This window comes from Chiloscyllium punctatum, chromosome 39 (assembly GCF_047496795.1).
Source record: "Chiloscyllium punctatum isolate Juve2018m chromosome 39, sChiPun1.3, whole genome shotgun sequence".
Taxonomy (NCBI): domain Eukaryota; kingdom Metazoa; phylum Chordata; class Chondrichthyes; order Orectolobiformes; family Hemiscylliidae; genus Chiloscyllium; species Chiloscyllium punctatum.
In genome coordinates this window covers 46,231,164-46,258,434 of record NC_092777.1, presented here as the reverse complement: position 1 = coordinate 46,258,434, position 27,271 = coordinate 46,231,164, and the positions used below count along the sequence as shown (strand labels likewise).

Here is a 27,271-nt window from a genome sequence, read left to right as displayed (position 1 = left end):
CATTTGAACGCTGTGACTATTAGCCCTTTCAGTATCTCCCCTGCTATTCCTGCTCTTTTCATCCTTCCCCAACCTTAGCATCATACTTACACCCCTGCTTTTTCAATTCGCCTGTTCCCTTTCCCTCCCTAGAGACCGAATTACTTTATTGTGGATTAAAAGTGGGTTACCAAGTTCACACTTGTAGTGAGAACTGTATTTTGGTTAATTACATTCCATAAAGCTCACATCCCACTGATGACTAACTCCTCATATTTATACAACCAACTCACACTAATTTAATCCCTAATTAACATATCCATCACCATGAGTAGTTCTCAGGTATTCCTGCAGACCTTACATTCAATGATGATAAACTTGGTGGCGTGGGAGGGTTGTTTATATGAACCTGCTTTTAATCACCCTGTTCAGAGATATAATTACACACCTCTGGAGCAGGTGGGATTGCATCCAGACCTCTCAGTCCAGGGGTAGGGACACTACCACTGCACCAGAAGAGGGCCCCTGAAATGTAGCACTGAATGCAATATGATTCACACTGTGATAGATCTTTACAAGAAGAAGAGCAACATTTCAAACAGTTTTTCTACTCTTCTCCCCCATCACCCAGGCCCATTTCATTTTTGACAAAATATCTAAAATATTTCTTGGGATGTCAGGACATTTAGTAAAAAAAAACTGGAACTATCCTAACAATATCGAGTTGTCTGATCACCCTGAATGTGCAACATTTGCTGGTTTTGCTATAATCTATGAAAGAATAAAAATAAGACATTAATCTTATGGATGGCTACCATTAAGAATAGTTTTTATTCTTTTAAGGTTTGTGAGCATCGCTGGCTGGACCAGCATTTATTGCCCATCTCCAATTTCTCTTCAGATCATGGTAGTGGTGAGCAACCTTGTAGAATGGCTGCAATCCATGTGGCCGAGGTACACAATGTTGTTAGGGAAAATATCATTTGGGGTTTTAATGTGAACTGAATGAGGGCATTGAGTGTACAAATGTTTTTGAAAACACTGAGTGGTAGTTTCTGAGTTTCTACAATACATTAGAATAACCTACTTCATTGGTTGTAAAACATTTTGGGATAATTTTAGAAGTTGCCATATGAGTGCAAGATCATTTTTTTTCCTTTAATGTTGGTTTGGCCATTAAATTTGGGGAAATAAAAATATCAATTTAATTATTTGGTCTTGTAAACTGGTTGCTGACTGTAGGACTTTTAGTTGTCATGGTAATGTTACTGCTGTAGTAATCTAGAAACCTAATCTCATTATCTGAGAACATGTGTTCAAATCCTATAATGGCCAATAAAATTTGGTTTTAAAATCTAGTCTAATGAATGATATAAAGCCAGAAAGCTTTGGAGAAACTCAGTAGGTCTAGCAACATCCATGAAGAGAGAAATAGAGTTAATGTTTCAACTTCAATACCTCATGTTAAAATGCTACCTGGCAAAGGAGTAGCGCTCCAAAAGTTTGTACTTCCAAATAAAGCTGCTGGACTATAACCTGGTGTGTGATTTTTAACTTTGTCCACCCCAGTCCAACATCGGCACCTCCACATCATGTTAAAATGAATAACCTTTAGTTCATTCTGAGGAGAAATTCACAAGTTCTGACAAAGGGTCACTGAACTCTGAATGTTGGCTCTGTGTTTCTCTATGTGGATGCTGCCAGACCTGCTGTGTTTCTCTAGCACTTTCTGTTTTGATATAATATGGAGGTGCCAGGTATTGGGCTGGAGTCAAAACTCTGTTTTGATATAGGTCAATTAATGTTTTCAGCTCGCTGTGTTCATCCACTTTGAAATAATAGCTCTGCTTTTATCATTGCATTGCCATGACAGATGGGCATAAAACTCTAAACCAAAAGGCTGGTCACCCCTCCCCCATCTTTGTAGCTATGCACAGTCCCCTTTTCCATTCCACATTCCACATTCCTAAAGAAGGCCATAAATACCACAATTACTGGCTTGCTACTCCACTGAATACATACGAAGAGGCATGCAATTACAGGATTCTTCACATGAATGTCAGTTAGCACCTTTCCACCTACAACTGATTATTCTGATCTTTTTAAATAATATCACAACTTTCACCTTCCTTCACCTTCCCCACCCATTCTAATTTCACCTCTGTATAATCATTCTAAATGGTTAGAGCCGCAATAATAAACTGCTGAATCTGTAATTTTTAGTTATGCAGACCTTTTATATCTTTACCAACACTTATAGGATACATTCAATGCTAATATCTTCTAATTAGAACATTGAGGGTTATAGTGACAATTCAAATTTGTGTAATTGTCCCCTTTAATGCTGCCTGCTCTGAATACAGTGAAAATCTCATGCATTTATTATCATCTGAAATTTAAGCTTAGCAATAATGAATTGCTTCAGAAATTTTAAGTATTCGGTAAAGTCATTTGATGTACCAAAATAAGTCCCTTTTAAAACTGTTGAATGGTTTTGATTTTCAAGTTGGTGTTAGAATTACTTCACAATGGCCTATTGCTGGTGTCAGTGAGAAATAACCTTCACCCTGCTGGTTTGATTCTGAGTTTAAAGTCTCTAGGCTTTATGGAACATGACATCAATATATGTTTCTGCTGCCTATTGATTCAACACATTCAAAATAATAAACAGTAAAGCTGTTTTATAACTATGATAACACAGGTGAATTTATAATTTTTTAAACTTACGTTTCTTCCCAGAAAAAGAAAAAACATCTCAAAAGGCAAAAAATCTTAGTAACTCCTGATACTGGTCTAAGAGTCATGTTGTGTAATTTGTACATTAATTCATTTCTAATGACTTCTGGGGCTCCATCTGTTCAAGTCAACATAGGCTGCAGTGCAGTCATATAAGGTAGATCCTGGTAAAATGACTCCATGGTATACTTCTGCCTAGGCAATGAACTGTCAGCTAACTCCTGTTCTCAATAACACTCATGGGATTTTTTTTGCTGAGAGTTCAAGTCTTTAACAATTACAAGGCAAGGGAATAAAAAATTGTGCTTTCTCAAACTAATACTGCCATCAGTCATGTCAGGCTCAAAGGCATAAGGTTGGAACCTCAGCTATCTCAGTTAGAGTCATACAGCATGGAAACAGACCCTTTTGTTCAATCAGTCTATGCCAACCATGTTTCCAAACTAAACTAGTCCCACCTGCCTGCGCTTGGCATATATCCCTCCAAACATTTCTCATTCTTATCTAAATGTCTTTTAATCTTTGTAACTATACAGGCATCCACTACTTCCTCTGGATGTTCATTCCACACACGAATCAGTCCCTGTGTGTAAAAAAAATTGCCCCCATGTCCTTTTTAAATCTTTCTCCTCTCACCTTAAATATATGTCTCCGAGTCTTGAAATCACCCACACTAGAGAAAGGAGCACCTGCCACTCACCTTATCTCTACCTGTATTGTTTAATAAACCTGTATAAGGTCACTCTTAACCTCCTGTGCTCCAGTGAAGAAGTCCCAGCTTCTCCTTATAACTCAAACCTCCATTCCCAGCAACATCCTGGTAAATCTCTTCTGTACGCTCTCAAGTACAGGTCCTTCCACCCTCCAGCCTTGTGGAGTAAATGATCATCTGATAGGTCAAGCTCTTTAACATGAAAAGAGACCATCTGATCTGACCACTTATAAACCAGGGTTGATTAGCTAATGTATGAGACTCACTGGTGTAAACTTTTAAAAAGTTTTTTTGATGGTTCAGGAATTGGATATGTATATACAAATGTGATTTGTAACATCAGATTTTAATCCAGGGTTTTGGATCTTGAAAGTGATGTTGTGCCATCAGTATTCACAGGCCTCATTACTGTCTGGAAATTATGTAATGAAGTGTGCATCAGTCCATCATAGAAACTCAATATACGACAATTCCCCAAGGGTTCTTGTAGTGTGGTGCTAGTTTTCCTTCCTCAAGTCCCTTCTTCAGAGGTGTGTAGTAACAACTGTAAACAGATTGATTGGAAATACAACTGCACAGGTGACATTTGCCCCCTACAAAGGGGTTTGTAGTTTAGCAGGCTATTCTCAGGTTAAATTGGGAACATTTTGCATTACAGTATCTCTGCAAAGTACATATAAAATTATTTTCCCATTTTTCCTCTTTTTACTGCAAACGTATTTTACTGTGCTACATTTGGTGTTTTTGTCCCTCAACCATCCTCCAATGTAGATTTGCAAGCATGAAAACAGAGAGGATGAGAGCGAATCCATCAACTCCCTTTTTGTTAAATAACTATTTTGCGTGAGGAGCATTAGCCATGATTCGAAATGATCACAGGACTGGACAGACTTGCATCCCCACTGTCAAAAACCATGCCAGTCCCATCTTGACCTTATTAGAAGAGACAATGTAGTAGCAAAGGTACATGGGTAGCTTAGAACATGCACAACACTTCCCATTGTCACCAAGGGCAACATAGCAGTAAGCTGCTCTGCAGTAGGAATTTTCCAGGTCACCCTAGGAAGCTTCTGTCAGACAAACCACTCTCCAGTCCAGACGTTGCACCACCCTTCTGGTTACTTTTCAAATATTATCAACCACTAATCCTCCCACTTCCTTCGGTTAGATGGAAATATGTTTCCTTGAGGCCACCAAGGACACTCCATATGCTCCCAGGACCTGTCTATGTAGAAGCGCTGAATTCCCCATATGTGTTGAAACTTGCACTTCAATTGTGCCTGATTAACAATCGTGGCCAGACAACGAAATAACAAAAAACGTTATCTCGAGAGTGGCAGGTACATTCTTCTGAGGATAACCAGTGCTAATAGATACATTTCAGTAGCTTGGGTTTTTGTGAAAAACATCAGGGGTCAAGTATTCTCAATTAGTTTCATTAAAATATTCTGGTGGTCTGAAAAGGCTTGCAATAAGCAAATGCCACCACACAGCTTTCATGAGAATATATGCATGGCAAGGCAGGTTTCTTTCTATGCTATTTTCATGTTTTTTTTTGACCTAGCTAGGCATAATTAAAAGAGCACATATTGAAGCTGACAAGGATAATAATCTCTCCTTTTAAAAAAAATTGGCTTGGTGTTTTCTTTTACTTCTAAGCCAATAGAAGAGTGTTATAATGGGTTTTATTTGGTTGTGACCTGGAACTGTAAAGATCTGTTTCTTTTTCTGTTTCCAGATTACAATAAAGCCTACAGAAACTACAGAGGGATATTGTCTATTTAGGTTGCATAGTTATTGATATGAAAATGAGGTTTAAATGTGCTCAATGAATGTAATCATTCTGCCTCAAATCACTGCAGCACTGGCTATCATTCTTATTCCTTGCATTTGAGATCCACTTTGGTTTGACGTGTGCTCAACTAGAATAATATGGAAGCAATGACCCACAGAACCCCTTGGAATTCAAGGCTCTTATTCTCACAGTCCTTTATTGCTGGTTTGGGTCAACCACCAGAATAGATTTACGTAACAAACAAATCAAAACCAGATATTCAGCTCCGAGCCAGAGAAAGTAGGATTATGTTTGTTCTGATTAATTAGAAAAGAACACCATATGTTTGCAAGATCACAAGCTACTTACAGATGGAGAAGGCCATTTGGCCCATCATAATTCAGTGACTGAAAGCGACCTGGAATGCTTTATGTTGCTGCATTTAACTGGTGGAATAGTAACTCCTTAGAGCTACAGAGATGCCTAAAGACGTCTGATTTAAACTTTTGCCATTTTTCTGTGTTTATGCTGCCCATTATAACTTAGAACCTTAAATGCACTACTGAGTGGATTAATGTCTGTTTTATCTTCCTACTTTGTCTTTGAACAGAAATGTACAAACAGAGCCTGCATTAATCAAAATTCCTCAGCAGATGATACTCCCCTCGTTGTCTTCATTGCACCTTCCTATTTCCTTTTATTTTGTTTACAGGCCTCTTACTTCCAGAGGACACTCCACGAATCAGTAGTGTGCGGATAAAAAGTGTTAACAAGCAATGTTTCTGACTTCGCAATCTGAAGAATAGATCCAGAAAAACATTATCCTATTGCTTCTTAAATAATAGGGTTTTCACTTGCATCACTCTACACAGAGGTCCATCCAAGTGTTGATCACACCATTTGTGAAGAGCAACTTTCTCGAGTGCCAGAATGATCTTTTTCCAGGTTAAAATATTGGCTATCTTGGAAAATAAACAAGAGGGAAGTCAGCTCATTAATTAACAACTTAAACACCATAAAATATGATGCACATGTATTAGGTAAATATAGCACAAATATGTGCATCATTTTTCATTTTTTAGGGAATATGAAAGAATGGATAACTTCATATAATGTCTAAACTATTAATATTTGAATGTTCACTTCAGGGTGATAGTAAAGGTTTAGGATTTCATTTTATTTTTTAAAAAGTGAAGACAAATCAGTCAAGGAAGATAAGTGGTGAAATAAAAGTCCTCATGAATTGATAAATGGATCATGTGCAGTTCAAACATGGTCTGAATGAGATATGATGCCATTGTTGAGAATGGTGCTGTACAGCTTCAGACTCAGGAGAGAGACGTAGTTGGTAGCAAGCAAATAAATTTTATGTTAAGGGCAGGGGATTAACATTGCCTTATTCTTCCTGAAGTTTAACTGAAAAGAAGTTGTGACTCATTAAAAACTTTGATGTTGGACAAGCTCCCGGACAAGAAATTGGAAAGGGCAGAACTGCTCATCTGGATAATGGAAGTATGGGCTGGAGTGAAGTGACTAGTGCATTTCCACAAGGATTTGTACTCCACCTTCAAATATTCATTGCATTCCTTCATAACATCAATATATAACTATCTACTGAGCTATCTAGTTTTGTCACAAAACTTAGTGATATAGTAAATAGTATGGATGAGAGCCTAAAATTACAAGAGACACTAATAGATTATGTGAGTGGGTTAAACTGTGGCAGATAAATTTCCATGCAGTTAAGTGTCAGGTCATTAATTTTGGATCACAAAAGATTTTTAAAATTAGTATTTTTTAAATGCTGAAAATCTGGGAAAAGCAGAGATCTAAATAGGTCAAAATGAAGTGGTCATACAAAATAAGAAGCAAAAAGATAAACAAAATGTTAGCCATCATAACTAGAGGATTAGAATTTATCGTTACAGATTTGTAAATCCCTCGTTGGTCCCAGCTGGTATGTTGTGTACAACTCAGGATGCTCCATGTTAGAAAAGATATATGGATTTTGGAAGCTGTGTAGCCCAGATTCATCAAAATAGTACTATTCCCCCTAGGTTTAAAGTATGAGTGGGTCTCAAATGTATTTTTATTTCAATACATACAAATATTATTCCAGTTGAACACAAGTCAGGCCAAAGTGGGTCTTAAATACAAGGAAAAAAAATGAAAGCCAATGCTGCAGTGATTTGTGACAGAACAATGACATTCATTCAGCACATTTAAACCTCATTTTCATATCAATAAGTGTGCAGCCCTAGCTTCTGTATGCTTTATTGTAATCTGGAAACAGAAGAAAAACAGATCTTTACACTTCTAAATAGAACCCATTATAAAACTCTTCCATTGACTAAGGAGGGAACAAATTATCTGATCTGAAACTTGTACATTTCTTTTAAAAAGAGATTATTGTCTTTTTAAGCCTTAATTTAAGTTATTTTAATTATGCCTAGCTAGGTCAAGACAAAAACAAAAGATTATGAAAGTATGACGAGAAATAATCTCAACAAGTTTTGCATGCCCTAAAATATTGAAAGGGTGATCTGACTGAGTGCTTTCGGATTTTAAAAGGTGTAGATAGAGTAGAAAAAGGAATTTTTCCAATGCTGGCAGAGTTCAGGACAGGGAAACAATCAGATTCAAACCCTTCGAGTGAGGAGATAGGAAACATTTCTTCATGGTGGTAGAAGTGTGGATCTCTCTCCCACGAAAAGCAGCTGGTGCCAGTTGAATTAATTAATGTAAATCTGAATTTTTTGCTGGAGAAAAGTATAAATGGATATGGAACTAAGACAGACAGATGGAGTTAAGATACATATCAGCCCTGATTGCAATATATGATGGAACATATTCCAGCCATTAAATGGCTTTTAAGAGACTTTTAAGAACTGGAATTGCTACCTGCTTAAGTCCTGCTTTGAGGGATGAAGTTTGATTTTTTGATAAATTTTCAAAAAATAAATACAACGAGGATACAAAATGAAAGCTCAGACTAAGTCATTCTGACTTGAACAATATGATGGAGGAATTTAAGTAAATGAATCTTCAGAATATGCTGAATCTCGTTTAAGAACTATGAAAGCTCATCATGTATCTGTTTGCTCTCGCATGATGATATCGCCATTTAGAAACAAATTTAACAATAAGAGACTGATGAAGTTTCATTATTTGAACGAGTGTTATTCAAGTTGTCCCACATGTTCCGGCTTTGTGGCATGTTTGGAAATATTCTAGCTAAGCATATTTTTCATGTGGCATGTTAAACCTCTCACCAAAAAGCAGGCTTTTTTTTAATGGAAGCAGGATTGAAACATGAGAACTGCATAACTGAGTAAGAAAACAATTTAGCAATAAAAGGGATGTTGTTGTGCATAAAATACTGCAACACCAGATGTAAACAAATATAGTTCCAAACGCAAAGGAAAATGTTGGACTACTGTTGTAAAAGTCCCTCGGGCATAGAAAGAGATGACAGTTGTTCAAATCCATACCACGTGAAACAATTAATTGTTGTTGCGGAACTGGTCTTTATTTTTATGTCACTTATTGCTGACACACCATTTATTTCTTTGTCTGTTACAACAAAACGTCTTGGATTTTAATCTCTTAGTTAAAATAGGTTACATGCTCATAGTACATAAATCTGTGATTGGCTAAGAATAAATCCTGAACTGATTAAGAACAGCAAATATTGATCCAAGAAATAATTATGGAGTATAACTTGTCAGTTTTGTATGTTCACTCAAGTATTCAAAGAAAAGGTACCATACTTGTGTAAAGACAGAATTACTAAAGAACAGAAAGTGGTGTCTCCCAGCTCTGTTGAAAGTCAATCTGTGGATGCTTTGCAGGTTAAATAGCATTTTTCAATTTGGATGAGAGGAAAACTTACTGCCAAATCTACATCACAAGATCTCTGTTGTCTCCTTCAGCAGTGCAAGAAACAACTTGGCTGAATTCCAGCCCTCATTTGCAACTAAAAAAAGAGAAATAATCACCTAGCCTTGAACCATTAAACCTTACTCTTGGCTTAGTTCCACCAAACAGTCCGTGTTTGAGGAGACAGAGCCTGGAGCTCTATTGTGATTGTTCCTTTCTTAACAACATACAATTTTTACAAATTCAAGCATGTTTCCCAGAAAGATCTTATCATGTGAGTAATGATTGATTTTGGAGATTGCCTGAAATATCATACCTGGTGATTTAAATCTGTAGACATTGACATTAAAATTATATTAGTGAATAATAATTGATGTCAGCTGTGAAATTGTCTACTTTGGTGAGGGATGACAGATTGGGCAGTAAATCTAAATAATACAGAGCTGAGCTGTGACATTGCTAAGGGGTTAAATGTGTAACTTGTTCAATCATTAAAATTCCACAGTTGCACCAGTCTTTGACAAGGTAACAGGCTTTCCATTGAAATATTAATTCAATCTCCTCAAATCTACTTTCTAGACCTCTGTGTAATATATCACTTGAAAATGTCTGTTATTTTCATTTTAGTTTCCTTTCTGCTTTCTAACAAGTTCACTAATATTTTATCCATCAAGGCACAAATTGAACTATATGAACAGCATTGCATGTCTGTTTATTCAGATGATTAATACTAAGTGCTGTCTTTAAAATGCTGGTGTTTGTTTTGATATTAATGTTGTATGCACATTGCTAAATGCAGAAGTGTACACTTTTATGAATGTATAATACCTCTACTTACATTTTTGCAGCTGGCAGCAATGAATAATGACATTGATAGTATCAGAGTAGACTGAAGCAACATTGCAATGAATTAGCAATGACATTTATGTATGTCTAGATTGCATTTATTCTAGTGATAGTATCTCAAAAATATTCCTCAATTATTTCCACTCTAAGTTTTAAATGTATTTTCTTTCAATAGATTCTCCTGGCTTCAAACCCATGTATAAAATAGGTAAGTCGAACATATGTACTCTTCGATTGACTCTTTAAATGCAGTGGGTAGTAAGGTTTAAGTTGCACTATCCATATTTAAGCTTCAATTCAGTGCAGTCAAGCAGACAGAGTATATAACACAGCACTGAAATTTAACATGGTGGTTTGTTTTACTATCTAAAAATGCCACTAAGTTTTGGATTGAAAGTAATGTGAGCTGTTTTACTGTCAGTTCCATCACGCATCCAGTCAATTTCAAGCTGTAACTTTACAACTAGCAAATTGATGGTAGAGCTTAGGGAGCCTGTTGACAGATATTCCACCCTTCATCTTTGATGCATTGGGCATGGTACCAAAAACTTCATATTAATAATTACATTAATTTCTGAAATGGGGGAAAGGTAAACAATGGAAGGCAAAATCATCCTTATGCAGAGATAAAGTAGCAACAAAAAAAGTCTAAGTGGCCAACTTTAAAGGTGCAAAAATGTGTGATAGGGCCATGACAATAACTGGCCTGCACCCACTGATTACAGTGCAGGAAATATACCGAATTCATGTTGCCTTCTTATATCAATGGGTTTCGTGTCTAATTGTGCTGTAGTTTGGTTGGACTCATCTGCAGATCGCAATATTAAATGTGGCAAGTATCATTTTAAAGTAGTGTACATCTCTTAAATAGGAGGAGTGTTGGGACTTGTGCAGGTGTGAGCAGTCATGCAGGAAGTGAATCTCACCTGAGAAGCATTGAAGGTCAGCATGGGAGAGAATGGGTTCCAAGGTTTATTGAATGACCACTGGGGGAGGAGGAATGGAGAAAGGTGTCCTGCAACCACAGCATGCCCTCCAGGTAAACATTCAGAAAGCAGTACGAAACAAATAGAGGGACCAGTGAAAGGAGCCAAGGACCAAGGACTGGAATCTGTATCAAAAGATGATCATTGGCCTCACACAAAAGTGGCCACAGTCAGTGAATGCATCTTTCAAGGACCAACTGCATCATGAACCTCAGAAACAAGCTACTGAATAGCAATAGCCATCTCACTCACCTGTCAACAATCTTCATCCATCTTGACATTCATATGCTTATATGAACAAAAATTCATGTGCTTCACACACCTAGCACTGTTCAAGTCTCACCTTCCCATCTCACTGTTTTCACGTACTGTCAGCCATTTAACCATGGGAAGCATATCAGCTAAAATCAATTGTTGTGTACTCACCAAAACACATCCTCCTCTCTTTCAGGACAGATTCACACAGAAGTGGGTAAAGCAGGAGCTAATTGACTTAAGATTGGCATACCAAAGCTCCAAGGAAAGAACAGTACTGACCAATACCCAGATGGCTGTGCTTGTGTGGCCAGTGATGGGGCTGAAACCATCGATGTTGATAGTGCCTTATTTATTTAATGTTTCTCTTCATCTGTACCTCATCTCAAACTCTTTCCTTGCTTTTGAAACTGATGGTGTAAGCAATGTGGCAAGGCTGCAGGAAGAAGACAATAGTTGAGTCACACCATCATTTGACTTCATACTGTCAGTCACCAATTCAGAAGTTGCCATAATGCATAATTGGGAGGATAAGTTAAAGGCAGAATCTGCAGGTTGTGTGGCCAGATGATGTGCCAGCTTGCTGGCAGATGAGATTGGATACGAGCTTCATAGCATAGGACTGAGATAGGACAGAAGAATGTTGATGGGTATGCACAGTCAGGATTGGTGCATTGGGAAACCCACCAGAAAACCTGTGGTTAGTGTCAAGGTTCATGGAGGAGTCTCACACCAGCTTGGAACAGCTGGTCCATGCCATTCACACATTGAGGATCCAGCCATGATGCAACCTCTGTCTTTCAAAGCCAGGTTTCTGCCTGCAAGCCCAGACAGTCACCAGTATTATAATGTGAAAAGGGGCTTCCAGGTTGTTACAGCAATCCAGCAAACAATCAGTGGGGCTTTCTGAAGTGCCATCCCAGAGAACTAGCACCGATTCATTGAGCATGAACCTTCTGTTCTTTCTCCGGACGACAGCATTTGTTGTCCTACCAGTGCTGCACCTCTTGTGCTCCCATAAGTCAACCCAGGCTGCTGTTGCCAATGCTAAGTTGGGGCAGTACAGATATTTTCTAATCAACCTGTTCAGGGATGTTATTATATATGTGTCGAGAGGGTGGTGCTGGAGAAGCACAGCAGGTCAGGTAGCATCTGAGGAGCTGGAGAATTGACGTTTCGGGCGTAAGCCCTTCATCAGGAATCAAAGGCTTATGCCTGGAACATTAATTCTCCTGCTTCTCAGATGCTGCCTGATCTGCTGTACTTTTCCAGCACCACACTGTCCACTCTGATCTCCAGCATCTGCAGTCCTCACTTTCTACCATGTTATTATATACGTCTGAAGCAGGTGGAACTTGAACTCGAGCCTCCTGGTTCAGATTTAGGCACATGACCACTTCAGCACAAGAACCCTTCAATAGTGAAAACATTGTACCTTGAGGGTCTTGAACCACCAACTATTGGCTGACTGTGATGACCAATTGCACACAGAGGGTGGCATTGGTGCAGTACAAGATGAGGCCTTCTAGTTTCATAGCTGCACAAGAATACTCCAAGACCATTCACAGTCTCCTTCAGGGAAATATCATCAACCTTCTACAGTCATGTTTTAGATGCAGAGTCGCGAGTGTGGTGCTGGAAAAGCACAGCAGGTCAGGCAGCATCTGAGAAGGAGGAGAATCGACATTTCGGGCTGAAATATTGATTCTCTTGCTCCTTGGATGCTGACTGACCTGCTGCTCTATTCCAGTACCACTCTCTTGACTCTAATCTTCAGCATTTGCAGTCCTCATTTTCGCCATGTTTTAGATGCAGCATAGAGGTAATGAGTTCAGGCAAAGACAATGGAAGGGAGCTACTAAAGGTGATTAGTTGACATTTGTGTGCAATAAGTTATCAATTCATTTACAAATTTTCTTTGGAGTGTTCCATTTGTGATGGTATTTATATTTGTATTGTGTGGCCAAGAGGCACAGTGATGGTCAGTGACAGAGGGAAGGTAAAGTGTGGGACCATTGGTGAATTGGGAATTGGGGTGATGGTCACTGGTATTGAATTCAGAAAAAGCATGTTGAGGTTTCTTTCTGCCTTCCACTTCCTCCTCCTCCCTCTGTGCCTCAGCCCTATTGTGATAGGGCCAGGTCTATCCCCTCATGACACTGAGCTTTGCAGCGTGTAGCAGACCACCACAAAGAGTATATCCATGCTGCTATCTACTGCAGAGTTTCTCCAAAGCAGTTTGAGCAGTGGTTACATTGTTTTGACCGCCATTGTTTTACTCAATCATGTGTGGCAGAATGACTTTGATTAAATACATGCTGCCCGTGTGTGCATGTGTTGTCCACCAGGGCCTATGGTCAGTGGGTAGCTTTTATAGTCATGCCACCACTCCTGGTTTTGTCATAGGCATTCAAATGCAGCTGGCAAAGTAGACTGCCTCAGAACAAAGGTGTCATGATCACTGCCAGGACTATAGATTGTTCTATGGTCAAACTGAACACCATTCCAATGTTGGTACACCAAGCCTGTTAAATAATGTGTGTGCAGTTTGTGCTTTCTGCACAACGGGGAATCTTGCAATCTTGGAGAAAACCTTGTGGTTGCTCTGCGTGCTGCTCTCTGACAAGAGATTTGAAATATAGTGAACTTTCATGAAATTTAGAGCTTCTAGGGTCTCCATTATAATACAGTAGATGAAAGACTGTGAGATGTTGCATAGTCAAAGATACTGAGGAGTCAATAATTTATTCAGGAGCATTGATAATGCTGAAAATTCTCCACTAGCAGCCATATCACTGCCACTGGATCAGTAATCCAGAAACACAGGCTAATGTTTTGGGGAAAAGTGTTCGAATCCCACCACGGCAGATGTTGAAACTTAATTTCAATAAAATCTGCCTTTAAACGCCAGCCTAATGGTGACCATGTAACCACTGTAAATTGCCATTAAAAACCCATCTGGTTCCATTCATGTTCTTTAGAAAGGAAATCGGCCATCCTTACCTGGTCTGGCCTCCATATGACTCCATATCGAAAGCATTGTTGTTGTATCTTTAACATCCTCTGGATAATTAGGAATGGGCAATAAATGATGGCCAGCCTGCAACACCCAAATTCAATAAATAAATTAAAAAACACAAAACACTGACAGAATTGATGTAATAGCTCAAAGAAGTCAAGCAGCAACTAATCTCTAAGTAGGTGATGTCACTTTAATTTTAAATAGCACTGTTGTGTGGTCCTTCCTGCTGCAGAATGCGTGCTTGGCTGTGCAAGGTTAAAGAAGTTAGACAAAAGTGAGGACTGGAGATGCTGAAGATCAGAGTCGAGAGTGTGGTGCTGGAAAAGCACAGCAGGTCAGGCAGCATCCAAGGAGCAGGAGAATCAATATTTCGGACATAAGCCCTCCATCATTCCTGATGAAGGGCTCTTGCCCGAAGCCTCGATTCTCCTGTTCCTCAGATGCTGCCTGACGTGCTGTGCTTTTCCAGCATCACACTCCTGACTAAAGAAGCTAGACCTTCAAAAATGGCATTGTTGTCATCATTGAGTATCCATAATAAAAAGAAAAAATGATAAAAATTTCTTGCACTGAGGTCCCAGAGGAAACAGTTTTATTGGGTTTACACAACAAAGAGGAACTGTCAAAATAATCTCTTGGAAAATTAATCTCTTAACATTTGGATATAATGATGTCTGAAAAGTTTAACTCAAGACAGAAGGCCTCTTGCTGAGATACTTGTATCATCAATAGTCACAGGTGAGGTGTCAGAAGACTGGAGGTTGGCTAACATGATACCATTACTTAAGAAAGGTGGTAAGGACAAGCCAGGGATCTATAGACCAGTGAGCTTGACATTGGTGGTGGACAAGTTGTTGGAGGGAATCCTGAGGGACAGGATTTACATGGAGTTGGAAAGGCAAGGACTAATTAGGGATAGTAAAGATGGGTTTGTGTGTGGGAAATCATGTCTCATGAACTTGATTGAATTTTTTCAAAAAGTAACAAAGTGGATTGATGAAGGCAGAGCAGTGGATATGATCTATATCAGTAAGGCATTCGACAAGGTTCCCAAGGTTAGATCTCATGGAATACAAGGGAACTAGCCATTTGGAGACAGAACTGGCTCAAAGGTAGAAGACAGCGGATGGTGGTGGAGGGTCGTTTTTCAGACTGGAGGCCTGTGACCAGTGGAGTGCCACAAGGATCCATGCTGGGTCCACTACTTTTCGTTATTTATATAAATGATTTGGATATGAACGTAGGAGGTATTGTTAGTAAGTTTGCAGATGACACCAAAATTGGAGGTGTAGTGGACAGCGAAGAAGGCTACCTCTGATTACAATAGGATCTTGATCAGATGGGCCAGTGGCCAGAGGTGTGACAGATGGAGTTTAATTTAGATAATGACTCTATGACTCTAAATGCGAGGTGCTGCATTTTGGGAAAGCATATCTTAGCAGGGCTTATACACTTAATGGTAAAGTCCTAGGGAGTGTTGCTGATCAAAGAGACCTAGGAGTACAGGTTCATAGCTCCTTGAGAGTAGAATAACAGGTAGATAGAATAGTGAAGAAGGCATTTGGTATGCTTTTCTTTATTGGTCAGAGCATTGAGTATAGGAGTCGGGAGGTCATGTTGTGGCTACACAGGACGTTGGTTAGGCCACTTTTAGAATATTGCTGGTCTCCTTTCTATCGGAAGGATGTTGTGAAACCAGAAAAGGTTCAGTAAGATTTATCAGGATGTTGCCAGGGTTGGAGGATTTGAGCTATAGGGAGAGGCTGAGCAGGCTGGGGCTGTTTTCCCTGAAGTGTTGGAGACTGAGGGGTGACCTTATAGAGGTTTATAAAATCATGGCCATGGATAGGGTAAATAGACAAAGTCTTTTCCCTGGAGTGGGGGAGCCTAGAACTAGAGGGCATAGGTTTAGGATGAGAAGGGAAAGATATAAAAGGGATCTTAAGGGGGAACTTTTTCACGCAAAGGGTTGTGCATATATGGAATGAGCTGCCAGAGGAAGTGGTGGAGGCTAGTACAATTGCAGCATTTAAAAGGCATCTGGATGGGTATATGAATAGGAATGGTGTAGAGGGATATGGTCCAAGTGCTGGCAAATGCGACTAGATTATGTTGGGATATCTGGTCGGCATGGACGAGTTGGACCGAAGGGTCTGTTTTTGTGCTGTACATCTCTATGACTATGACTATAAGTTGTATAAAGAATGTGAACAATGTGAGGACAAAGAAGCAAAAAAACAACCAAATGGAGTTGATTTCTTCTCCTTGCTGTGAGCTCATCTCTGATGGAACCAATCTGGGCAAAAGAATCCAGCAATCCTACTGCTAAACCATTGGCCCCTCTCCAATGAGTTCAAGCATAACAAACTCCTTAAATATGTCTTAGTGAAGCCAAAAGGCATGTGCAACTGTTCTGAACACGTTGTGATGTTGCATTTAGGTTCAATAAAACTGACTTAGATTAGTGACAAGAGTACTTCTGGCCAACCTATCCAGTGTACTTGCTCAGAAATAATGTGGTTTGCAATGGATGAGAAATATTCTAGGCCTTTTGTTGTTCCCCGTTCAACAAGCACTTGTTTTGAGGATGCTGGTAACTCCAGAATCTGTATTTGTTACCCCTCCATTTATTGTTCATGGTGTGGCTCTGGAGTCATATGCAGGTCAGATCAGCTAACATTGGCAGATACCCTTCTCTGAAAGTCTTGCTGCAAGTTGTTGAGTTTTAGACATAATCAGGCAGCTGTTGTAATGCTTTCAGTATCTAACCTGAAGGCTTTTGGATTCATTGAAGCCAAATTCATAATTTTCTATGATGGCATCATCAACCTAAGATCTTCTGAGTATTAACTCTTTCCTATAAATACCAGCCCTCTGCACATATGGTTGAGAAGTCATTCTAAAGCACTTCCTCAGCTAAACTGTTTTCAAGTAACCATGCAACTTGTACCAAGCAGAAATAGTCAAGCTGATATTAGCTAGTGAGAAACTTGGCAAAAGACCAGGAGTGAAACAATGGACCAGGGATAATTGCAGCAACAGATCTGTGCATTATTCATCTTCAGATTGGATGCTTGTGGAATTGCGAGTACTTCCAACAGGCATCAATGTAAGTCACATTCACATGCCCATTAATATGATGTTTTGTTAAACCATGAATAAATCATGTTGATACAAATGATACAGCTTCCCACTGTACTTATGCATCGTGCAGCAGTTTGGAAATGTGCCATTGAAAATAAGCAATTACAAATTTTTTAATAATACATTGCAATGAAAACATCATGGATTTGGGAAGTGAAATGTAAGATATTGTCTAATGTAAGAAATATTACAAATAGAATTATCAGATGATAGGGTGTTTTGTAAATATGTTGCTGAGGAAGATTTACTGTCATGCAGGCAGTTGAAGTGCTATTTTGAAGATGTTTAAAAGCAGTGGAGGCATGCAGTGAATTGCCCAAACAAGATTTTTAAAAGAATTTGTGTCTCTTCCTATTTTGTTTATTGACAAATACTGCCAGCTTTTTCTTTGTTCTGAAATACGAACAGGCTTGCTGTGTATTCCTGTTATTGCCCCTGACTTTTTTCTCTTTATGTGCCTGTTCCAGGAGATGACATTGCTGAATGTGGGCAGGAGCTATCATCATGTGAATTGAGCAGCTTATTCTTTTCCTGTCTGTTATTTTCATATTGCTGTGTGTATTTCCATGACAAAAATGACAAAGACTTGCTCAATTCATTTAACACAATAGTCATCTCACAGATACAGCTGAGCAGCGGCAAGTTGACTTTATGAATAAGAACTGTGAAGTATTCTTTGGATGCCATGAAGAAACCTAACATTTTAACTTATTTCTATAACTACTGGATGATAAACAATTATGAGGACAGGCTAACTTGACTTGTCACTGTAGCAAGTGTCCACAGTGCTTCTTAGAAATCCCCTGCACAAAAGCAGGCCAACTGTGTAAAAACCAGAAGTGTTCTAAAGTGCCTTAATTTTTAAAACTCTCTACACCTCGATGAGGTGGAATAGTAGCTTAGTGGTTAGCACTGTTGCCTCACAGACCCAGGTTCGATTCCTTTGGACGACTGTCTGTATGGAGTTTGCACATTCTCCCCATGTCTGTGTGGGTTTCCTCCCACAGTCGAAAGATGTGCAGGTTAGGTGCTAAATTGCCCATCATGTCCAGGGATGTGCAGTCTAGGCAGATTAGCCGTGGGAAATGCAGGGTTACAGGGATAAGATGGGTCTGGGTGGGATGCTGTTTGGAGGATTGGTGTGGATTTGGTGGGCCAAATGGCCTCCTTCCATATTGAAGGAATTCTATGACCACCTTTTGTGGACCACATTGCATCCAAATATGCAACTTGCTGCAAGACTTTCCTTATTTCTGGGCAGCTGCTACATTGTGTCCTGGACACCTTGAAAAGTCTAGAAATTCTTAACAAGGTGATCAATGAACAATACAATTGCCATCAGTTCAAGAAGAGATCATGCACCAAGTATCCAGTTATGGTGCTTAAGTACTTGTTTTTCTTGAAAACTATATTGACATTTTTCTTCAGTTCTTTATAGCTCTAGGCATAGCTCTTTTCTCTGCAAATGATTCAATGGATCATTATCTGATGGTAGCTTTGTACTTAAGCTTATTTGATTGATGGCCAAATTCACATTGAACTCTCACATGGATATACAACTTTAATAAGTTGTTGTTCCTCTGAATCTAATTCAAAAAATGCATATAATTTATTCTCGTAATCATACTAATTCAAAGAATTAGCTTCAAGCTTTCTGAAGCTGTTCTTCCTACAATCATATAATTGTCACAACGCACCAGTTTCTTGTGTTTATGCTGTTCAGAATCAAAACATGTTACATAACAAATCCATGTCAAAGTAAGGTAGGTTTGTGTATTAGGCTTACAACACTTTCACCATATTTAAATACTTTGGGGTTTTTAAAAAGCTGATTGCTTACTGCACTTCTTCCACTTTCTGTTCCCAACCATTCAATCCTTCTTTGGGCTAGATCTACGCTTCCTGCTCAAACTTGCTTAGCTCTTTCCATGGAGACTGCTCACCTTGCCTAATCTTGCCTGATATTCCCATAAGCAACACTACTGAGGAAGCAGTAGAAAGCAAATTGGAGACGTGCTTAAAAGGGAAAAAATAATCACTTACAGAAAAGCAGCTGGTGGGAGGAATGGAACAACCAGGATTAAAAGGAAAGAGTGAAGGTGAAAGATACCATGGGCAGAGAATAAAAACAGCAAAAACAAAAGTCTAACAGACAACACCCAAGTACTTTAAAAAAAATTGCTTCAGCAAAGTAAGACTGGGGAGAAAACCAAATATTGTGAATTTGGATAAACAGAAAGGAACCTCAAAATGACTTTAATGACTTATGTTATAGACTTGACAATTGCAGTCTTAAATGAATTTTCTAAATTCCTCTTCACTTTTTAATACTTTTGGAACAATATTAACTATTTGTCTAACAACACTAGACATCCAGTGAAATGCAACAAAAGCTTAAGCATACTCTGTGAATTTGTAGCTTGCCTTATGCCTCTTGAATGTTTAATCAAAAATCTGTAATACGCAAAGATCTATTGTTATACTTCAGAGTCTTGAAAACAAACAAGGAGAAATTCACTCAACTCAAGCTTGATATAGAGCACACATACTTTCATCTGTAGGGAAACTGTCCAGCTAACTGCCCAGAAAACTTATGTGGAAGTTGACAGGAACCAAGGTTTTCATAGCATCTCTCAGATTAGTAATTTCTATCACACAGAACAGCAATGTCAGCAGGTGCTAATGAATACCAGCCCCTGCCAAGTCATAAACCATCCTGAACTGGAAATACATCCTTCAGCAACGCAAACCAACAGTACAGCAGGAATACCTTCAACATGAAAACTGTAGTCATTCAAGATAGTGGCTCACTATCACCTTCTTGTTGTCAATTTGGAATGGACAACATATGCAGTCCTTGCCTTGAATGCATAATGTGATAAAAATCTGAAGTAGGTCTGAAACCCAACTAAAACAGTGTACTTTGTTGGCACAATTCATTGATTTCAATACTTGATGAACTAGGACCATCCTGCCAGTTAAAATGCATTAACATGCAGGGTTATTTGGTTGTTTGAAGAATCACAGTCCCATTAACAAGCCTGTCTGTTAAGGTTCCACCAATGAGCTTTGATGACATGCCAACCATCACTGAGTTACTCTGAATATTCTTGTTTCCAGTATCAGATTAGAAGTTCTCCTAAAAAGAATGTCAAGTATGCCACCTTGAAGCCAGCTCAACATCGAATAAATACCATTTTGGTTTTTTAAAATTTTGTTTCATATGAACGCTATTATATATGGATCTACCTTGATTATAATATTTTAAAGGGCATTTCAATCACGTTTAGTTTTTATCTTTCTAATTTCATACAATTAGACCTTCAGGGCCAAAAGCAACTGTTGAAATCTGCCTTAGTCATTTTATTTGCCCTTCATCATAATCTTGCCACATACTAAACCTTATACATTATGATCATTGGTGACAAATGTTCCTCAACCTCTAATTTTTTCATTTCAGTTCATGGCTGAATATTAAATGAAATAAAGTCACTTCTCTTTATATATTCTTCATCAAGAAAAGTTTTGTATTTGCTGGATTGCCAGAATTCCATCATTTGAAACATATTCTTATGACTTGGGAAACTGATTTTAAAAAAGGGTTTCAATAATGTTCTCTGTTCCTGCCATGATCTGTTGATGGAATGTTTTCACTGATTTTCCACTTGGTGAACAATAGACCGTTGAAATTATACAATGTGAATATTAGATGTTAAGCATTTAATAGGCTCATTAAAAAGTCCTTTAATTTGGTAGAGGCATTAATACACTTAAAATGAGTGGCTTAATATCTAAGTTAAAATCGCCAAGAGAATTTTTCATACAGTGTGCACATGTGTCTGTGCAGTAATATTTCTACTGTATATTTCAACTGCATCACTAGTTCCCTTAGACCTTCAAGCAGTGATGGAAATGGTCAGAAATGTCACTTCTTTGATCCAATTGCCATCTTTTTGTTGTCCCGCAAGTAATTGGTACCATCAGCTGTACGTCTGCAGATATCAGACTCTAAATATATTTCAGTGTCACTTAAATAATCACCAAAGCAGATGAGAGTCATCCAACATGCAATGGCTGAAGTGCCAATTAACATAGTCTGATGCTATGCCAATTGCTTTGAGAAAAATAAGGAACACAATCCCATTGAAACTAGACCTCCTTATTTTGATTCTTTTGTAGTTTTTGTGGAATATTACTTTATGAAAGGGTTCCTTGAAGGTATTGCTCATTCAAGTTACATCAAATTCAACAATTTCTGGAATCTCCTGACTTTGTCGCCGACAGTGACTGCAGGCCCAGGCCTATCATGCCGCCAGCTGAGTAATTTTCACAGCCACGTGACGTCTCATGGTGAATTTGGACTTGGCATTGCATGCTTGTTGAACTGAGCAGGGTTTTTGTGCTTTGTGTTTTTTTTAAGGTGTGCCAATTAGGCTGGGGAGACACAAAGGTACTAATGAACAGCTTGGACAAAAGGCAAGCAATGAAGGACGCTCGCTCTCACCGCTTCACCTAGCAATAACGCCAGAACCATCACCACAGAGCCAACCAAGATCAAAAATAGCAGGTCTGCTAGCATTACTACCAGTTCATGCTCAGCTTCCATTTCCTCTTTGACAGTGAGATCTTACTTATCAATAAGAGCACCTCGCTCTTCAAGTGGTGTTGGGTGTGAATAAACTAGGTGTTACTTAAGCATATTTAGGCCTCATTTTGCTTTCTTTTCAACATTTACACATACTTGCAATTACAAACATTATCCAAAATACTTCCATGTAATTAACACATTTTGTTCAGAAGCTGGACTTTTTCACTTGTGAAGATTCCTCTAAGATAGAAAATGATTTGGCTTCAGGAATTAGCTTTCATGTTTCTGATTCCAGAAGTGGAAATTTAACATTATGCTCATTTGTTTACCATAACCATCCAGGAACTTATCTCATTCCTGAGTCTGCTCAAAGAATATTTGAGTACAAATCTCAAGAAAAAAAAGTCCTGAAGATGAATGAGCAGCAGACTTTGGAGAGCAGAAATAAAAATGTTTCTGCAAAATCAAGTGGGCAATAGGCTGAGCCACTGATTGGATAAAGCAAATTCCATCTTAAATGCATATAACTAGGGAATTTTAATTTAGCTTTTGCAGTTGCATTCTGTTCATTTTTCTGTGAATGGTCATTTTCCACTAAATGACAAATTAGTGATCTTGGCTATGATCTAATAGTCAGCATTCTTCTCACAACTAGATGGAGCTAATGATTGTCCCAGAATTGCTACATCACAAGGATGAGCCCTTTTGTTTTCATCAATGGATCATCTTTCAGACATAAATGGAACACCAATGTGCGTAATGGGTGCAACAATATGGATGGCAATGTATGGTCATTCTTTAGGAGAATAGGGTGAGATGAGAGAGCTTGACAATATTGCACATACATGTTTCTCTTCTACATGGCATCAGATTCCTCATTCCTACTTCCTGGGTCATTGATACTCTCCAGGTTCCATGGAAGCATCAGATTTGAATTGAAATTGACAATATGCTTCAAGTATTTGTCCAAGCTGATATATGATCACAGATCGTGTGTGACTGATGCAAACTAAATTTTTCAGTGATGTGCATAATGCACCATTTTTGAGACTCTAAGTATTAAGAATAAATGCAATGTGAACTAAACTTCATAAATAACTTGTTTAATTAGAGCAAGTTCCAATACAGGGTATTTCTTGGGTGAGATCATTATTTCCTGAAATAGACATGGGACCTTGTTATTCCTCATTTCCAGAATGGTTACTTTTCAGCTATTCTTGGCAGCTGCCTTAGTCAGATATTAAGTCCCTTTCATTTGTAAATGATATGCTTCCTTTGCTCCACAATCACCCCTTCTTGATACTACTCCATGCCTGGGGTGGGACATACCCTTGAGGACTCTGACATGCCATACAGGCAAAATGTGTAGGTTGTATATAAGGGCTTAATAGTACCAGCATGGCCTGGGCTGCTGCATGCCTTGGACCTCATTGTTGGGGTATGTCTTTATGGACAGTTGCCAGCCTGTCCAGAAAAAAAGACCCTAACCAACTTCCTACACAGGTCTGGTAAAGACCAAAGTTAAATTCATGTGAATGTCAGTAAAGGTTCATCCTGTATTAGTTTGAGAAAAAAGCTATAAAGCTAATGTCATACCAGTTAACATGACTAAAGCTAAAACCTGCTAACGGGAGTAATTTAAAATAAATTCATATCTGAAAATATGAAGCTACAATATGGTAATAGTTGAAAATGTTACATTATCAAAATGACCTACTGAGTTAAAAACAGTGTACTAAATATATATGGAATAATGAATAGGGCAGATGGATTTCAAGGGCTGTAATTCATTTGAATGCTTAACCACATGAATGTACCTCAAGCAGTTAGAAATGTTCACAAGATCAAGAGCCATTAATTCCCTCCTCAACATCTGCTATGCTCACTACATTTTTAGACATTCAACAATGTAATTAGTACTGTCCAATGTTATTTAGACTGTGTTGCTGTGGGGATTGTTTTACGAAGAATGCTAATGATAGTTAAAAGTAGCAGAGCCATGATTTTCAGAGACAGTTGGAATGTGGAACACCTCAAATTAAAACCTGAAAGAGATCCAAATATGGTTGAATCAGGCTTGTTTCTAAAGATTTAAATTTAATTCAAATTGTGTAATTTTAAGTTCAGGGAAAATGGTCCCAGTGAAAAAAGGGATGTGTATGCCGTCACTACAAACAATTGAGTGCATTGTACATAATTCAGAGCATTAAGAATTAGAGGAATGACAGAATCGATGATACCACTGTGTGTCATTTGGGTGCTACAGTACAAAGTCTTATAGATTATTTGATGAATTCCTTTCTTCTAAATATTAAAACTGCAGTAATGAATGGGAACAGGTTCTGAAACAATTTCTGATAGTTTACTTTTTATAGGTAAAACCATATTGCGGGCACAAGTGAGCTACATGGTCTTCTTGAAGGATGTGTTTAAGTTTCAAAATGTATTTTTCACCCATGCTTTGCTTATGTTTTCACATCTGTATAAATGGAAAATATTGTATAAGTTCTGAACATCAGTGTTTGGAAAATTGCATACAGAGAGCAGAAAAGTTTCTGTTAAATAGATTTCCCATAAGGAACACAATTACCTCTAAGACCAATGCAAAAAATACAACTTAATTTAACAGAAAAAATGAACTTTAGCATTCTTACTATATTCAACATTTCTCTATTGCTTTGTAAGAGTATGACTTTAGTTGTTTTATGGCAGACCTGTGATTTAACTGAAAGACTTATTTTTACAGGGTTGGAGTATTAACCATTACAACAAGCTGAGAAATGTTACAGCACCATCTCTGGAGCAGCTAGCAGTAACATGTAGTCATGTCATACATATATTGCTTTGTTTAGGAGATAGCAAGGCCATCCTTTGGAGGAAATAACATTCAATTAACTGTTACCTTTATTCTTGTCACATTTGATTTCTGTAGAATGGAGTGTGAATTATAATATTAATGTAGATTTGAATGAGTTTGTATTTGTAAATAATAACTTTACTGCTTTCTTTTCTCATTAACCAAAGAATATTCAAAACCAGCTGGATGCAAAACACGAATAGTCACAGTAGAGGTTCCTCGATACAAAGTGGACCCAACTTCAGTGGGCTTCCTTCTGTGGCCTTCGTGTGTAGAGATAAAGCGCTGTTCTGGCTGTTGTAACACCAAAACCTATCAATGCATTCCCGTCCACGCATATTACAAGCCTTTTCAGGTATGTAGTAATGTGTTGTTTCATATGTTCTGCAACTTTTACAACTTTATCCATGACCTTTAAAACTTTGCAGACTGGCTAGTTTAGGGATTTTAATCTCTTAGCAGTTCACATCTCCAACTCCATGAAATGTCAATGGCTGTCAGCTGCTGCCCTTCCCCGATCCACTCACAAACACTCTATCAGCATCATTTTGAATGGAGCTTTGCATTGTTCAGGTCTTGTTTTTAAATCAGGCATGATTAAATAAAAACAAAACTGTTACACTTCTGCTGACTACTTCTTAATTATAAATTAAAAAGAAAAATATTCCAAAAACTTGAAAATTCAAATTCACAGGTGAAATATTTCTGTCCTTGTTTATATAACATTTCAATATTGAATTAATGATTGAAGACCAGAATTCAAACTCCTTTAGAGAAGTTATAAGCACAAGCGGCCTTTGTGTGGAGCCACAGAAAATGTGGGAGACACTAAGTGAATATTTTGCACCAGTATTTACTGTGGAAAAGGATATGGAAGATATAGAATGTAGGGAAATAGATGGTGACATCTTGCAAAATGTCCAGATTACAGAGGAGGAAGTGATGGATGTCTTGAAACGGTTAAAGGTGGATAAATCCCCAGGACCTGATCAGGTGTACCCGAGAGCTCTGTGGGAAGCTAGAGTAGTGATTGCTGGGCCTCTTGCTGAGATATTTGTATCATCAATAGTCACAGGTAAGGTGTCGGAAGACTGGAGGTTTGCAAACATGGTGCCACTGTTTAAGAAGGGCGGTAAAGACAAGCCAGGGAACTATAAACCGGTGAGCCTGACCTCAGTGGTGGGCAAGTTGTTGGAGGGAATCGTGAGGGATAGGATGTATATGTATTTGGAAAAGCAAGGACTGATTAGGGATAGTCAACATGGTTTTGTGCATGGGAAATCATGTCTCACAAACTTGATTGAGTTTTTTGAAGAAGTAACAAAAAAGATTGATGAGGGCAGAGCAGTAGATGTGATCTACATGGACTTCAGTAAGACATTCTACAAGGTTCCCCATGGGATACTGATCAGCAAGGTTAGATCTCATGGAATACAGGGAGAACTAGCCATTTAGATACAGAACTGGCTCAAAGGTAGAAGACAGAGGGTGGTGGTGGAGGGTTGTCTTTCAGACCAGAGACCTGTGACCAGTGGAGTGCCACAAGGATTGGTGCTGGGTCCTCTACTTTTTGTCATTTACATAAATGATTTGGATGCGAGCATAAGAGGTACAGTTAGTAAGTTTGCAGATGACACCAAAATTGGAGGTGTACTGGACAGCGAAGGGAGTTACCTCAAATTACAACAGGATCTGGACCAGATGGGCCAATGGGCTGAGAAGTGGCAGATGGAGTTTAATTCAGGTAAATGCGAGGTGCTGCATTTTGGGAAAGCAAATCTTAGCAGGACTTGTGTAACTAATGGGAAGGTCCTAGGGAGTGTTCCTGAACAAAGAGACCTTGGAGTGCAGGTTCAGAGCTCGTTGAAAGTGGAGTCGCAGGTAGCTAGGATAGTGAAGAAGGCGTTTGGTATGCTTTCCTTTGTTGGTCAGAGTATTGAGTACAGGAGTTGGGAGGTCATATTGCAGCTGTTCAGGACATTGGTTAGGCCACTGTTGGAATATTGTGTGCAATTCTGGTTTCCTTCCCATCGGAAAGATGTTGTGAAACATGAAAGGGTTTAGAAAAGATTTACAAGGATGTTGCCAGGGTTGGAGGATTTGAGCTACAGGGAGAGGCTGAACAGGCTGCGGCCGTTTTCCCTGGAGCGTGGAAGACTGGGACCTTATAGGGGTTTACAAAATTATGAGGGGCATGGATAGGGTAAATAGACAAAGTCTTATTCCTAGGGTCGGGGAGTCCAGAACTAGAGGGCATAGGTTTAGGGTGAGGGAGGAAAGATATAAAAGAGATCTAAAGGGCAACTTTTTCATGCCGAGGTTGGTACATATATGGAATGAGCTGCCAGAGGATGTGGTGAAGGCTGGTACAATTGCAACATTTAACAGGCATTTGGATGGGTATATGAATAGGAAGGGTTTGGAGGGATATGGACTGGATGCTGGCAGGTGGGACTAGATTTGGTTAGGATATCTGGTCGGCATGGACAGGTT

The 27,271-nt window shown here is 38.7% G+C and overlaps 1 protein-coding gene across 4 annotated transcripts in view; it reads left to right on the top strand.

Moving 5' to 3' along the window:
* LOC140464232 (platelet-derived growth factor subunit A-like) overlaps window positions 1-27,271 on the top strand; it is a 90,695-nt gene that overhangs the window by 40,803 nt on the left and 22,621 nt on the right. For 2 of the 4 annotated variants that reach the window (XM_072559074.1, XM_072559075.1), the window contains exons 3-5: window positions 10,102-10,134; window positions 21,754-21,900; window positions 24,946-25,133. In XM_072559074.1, coding sequence (XP_072415175.1) covers window positions 10,102-10,134; window positions 21,754-21,900; window positions 24,946-25,133 — 368 coding nt within the window. Of the gene's footprint in view, window positions 1-9,253; window positions 9,355-10,101; window positions 10,135-21,753; window positions 21,901-24,945; window positions 25,134-27,271 lie in introns of those variants that run through there. The other 2 variants (XM_072559077.1, XM_072559076.1) reach the window with 2 other exon arrangements.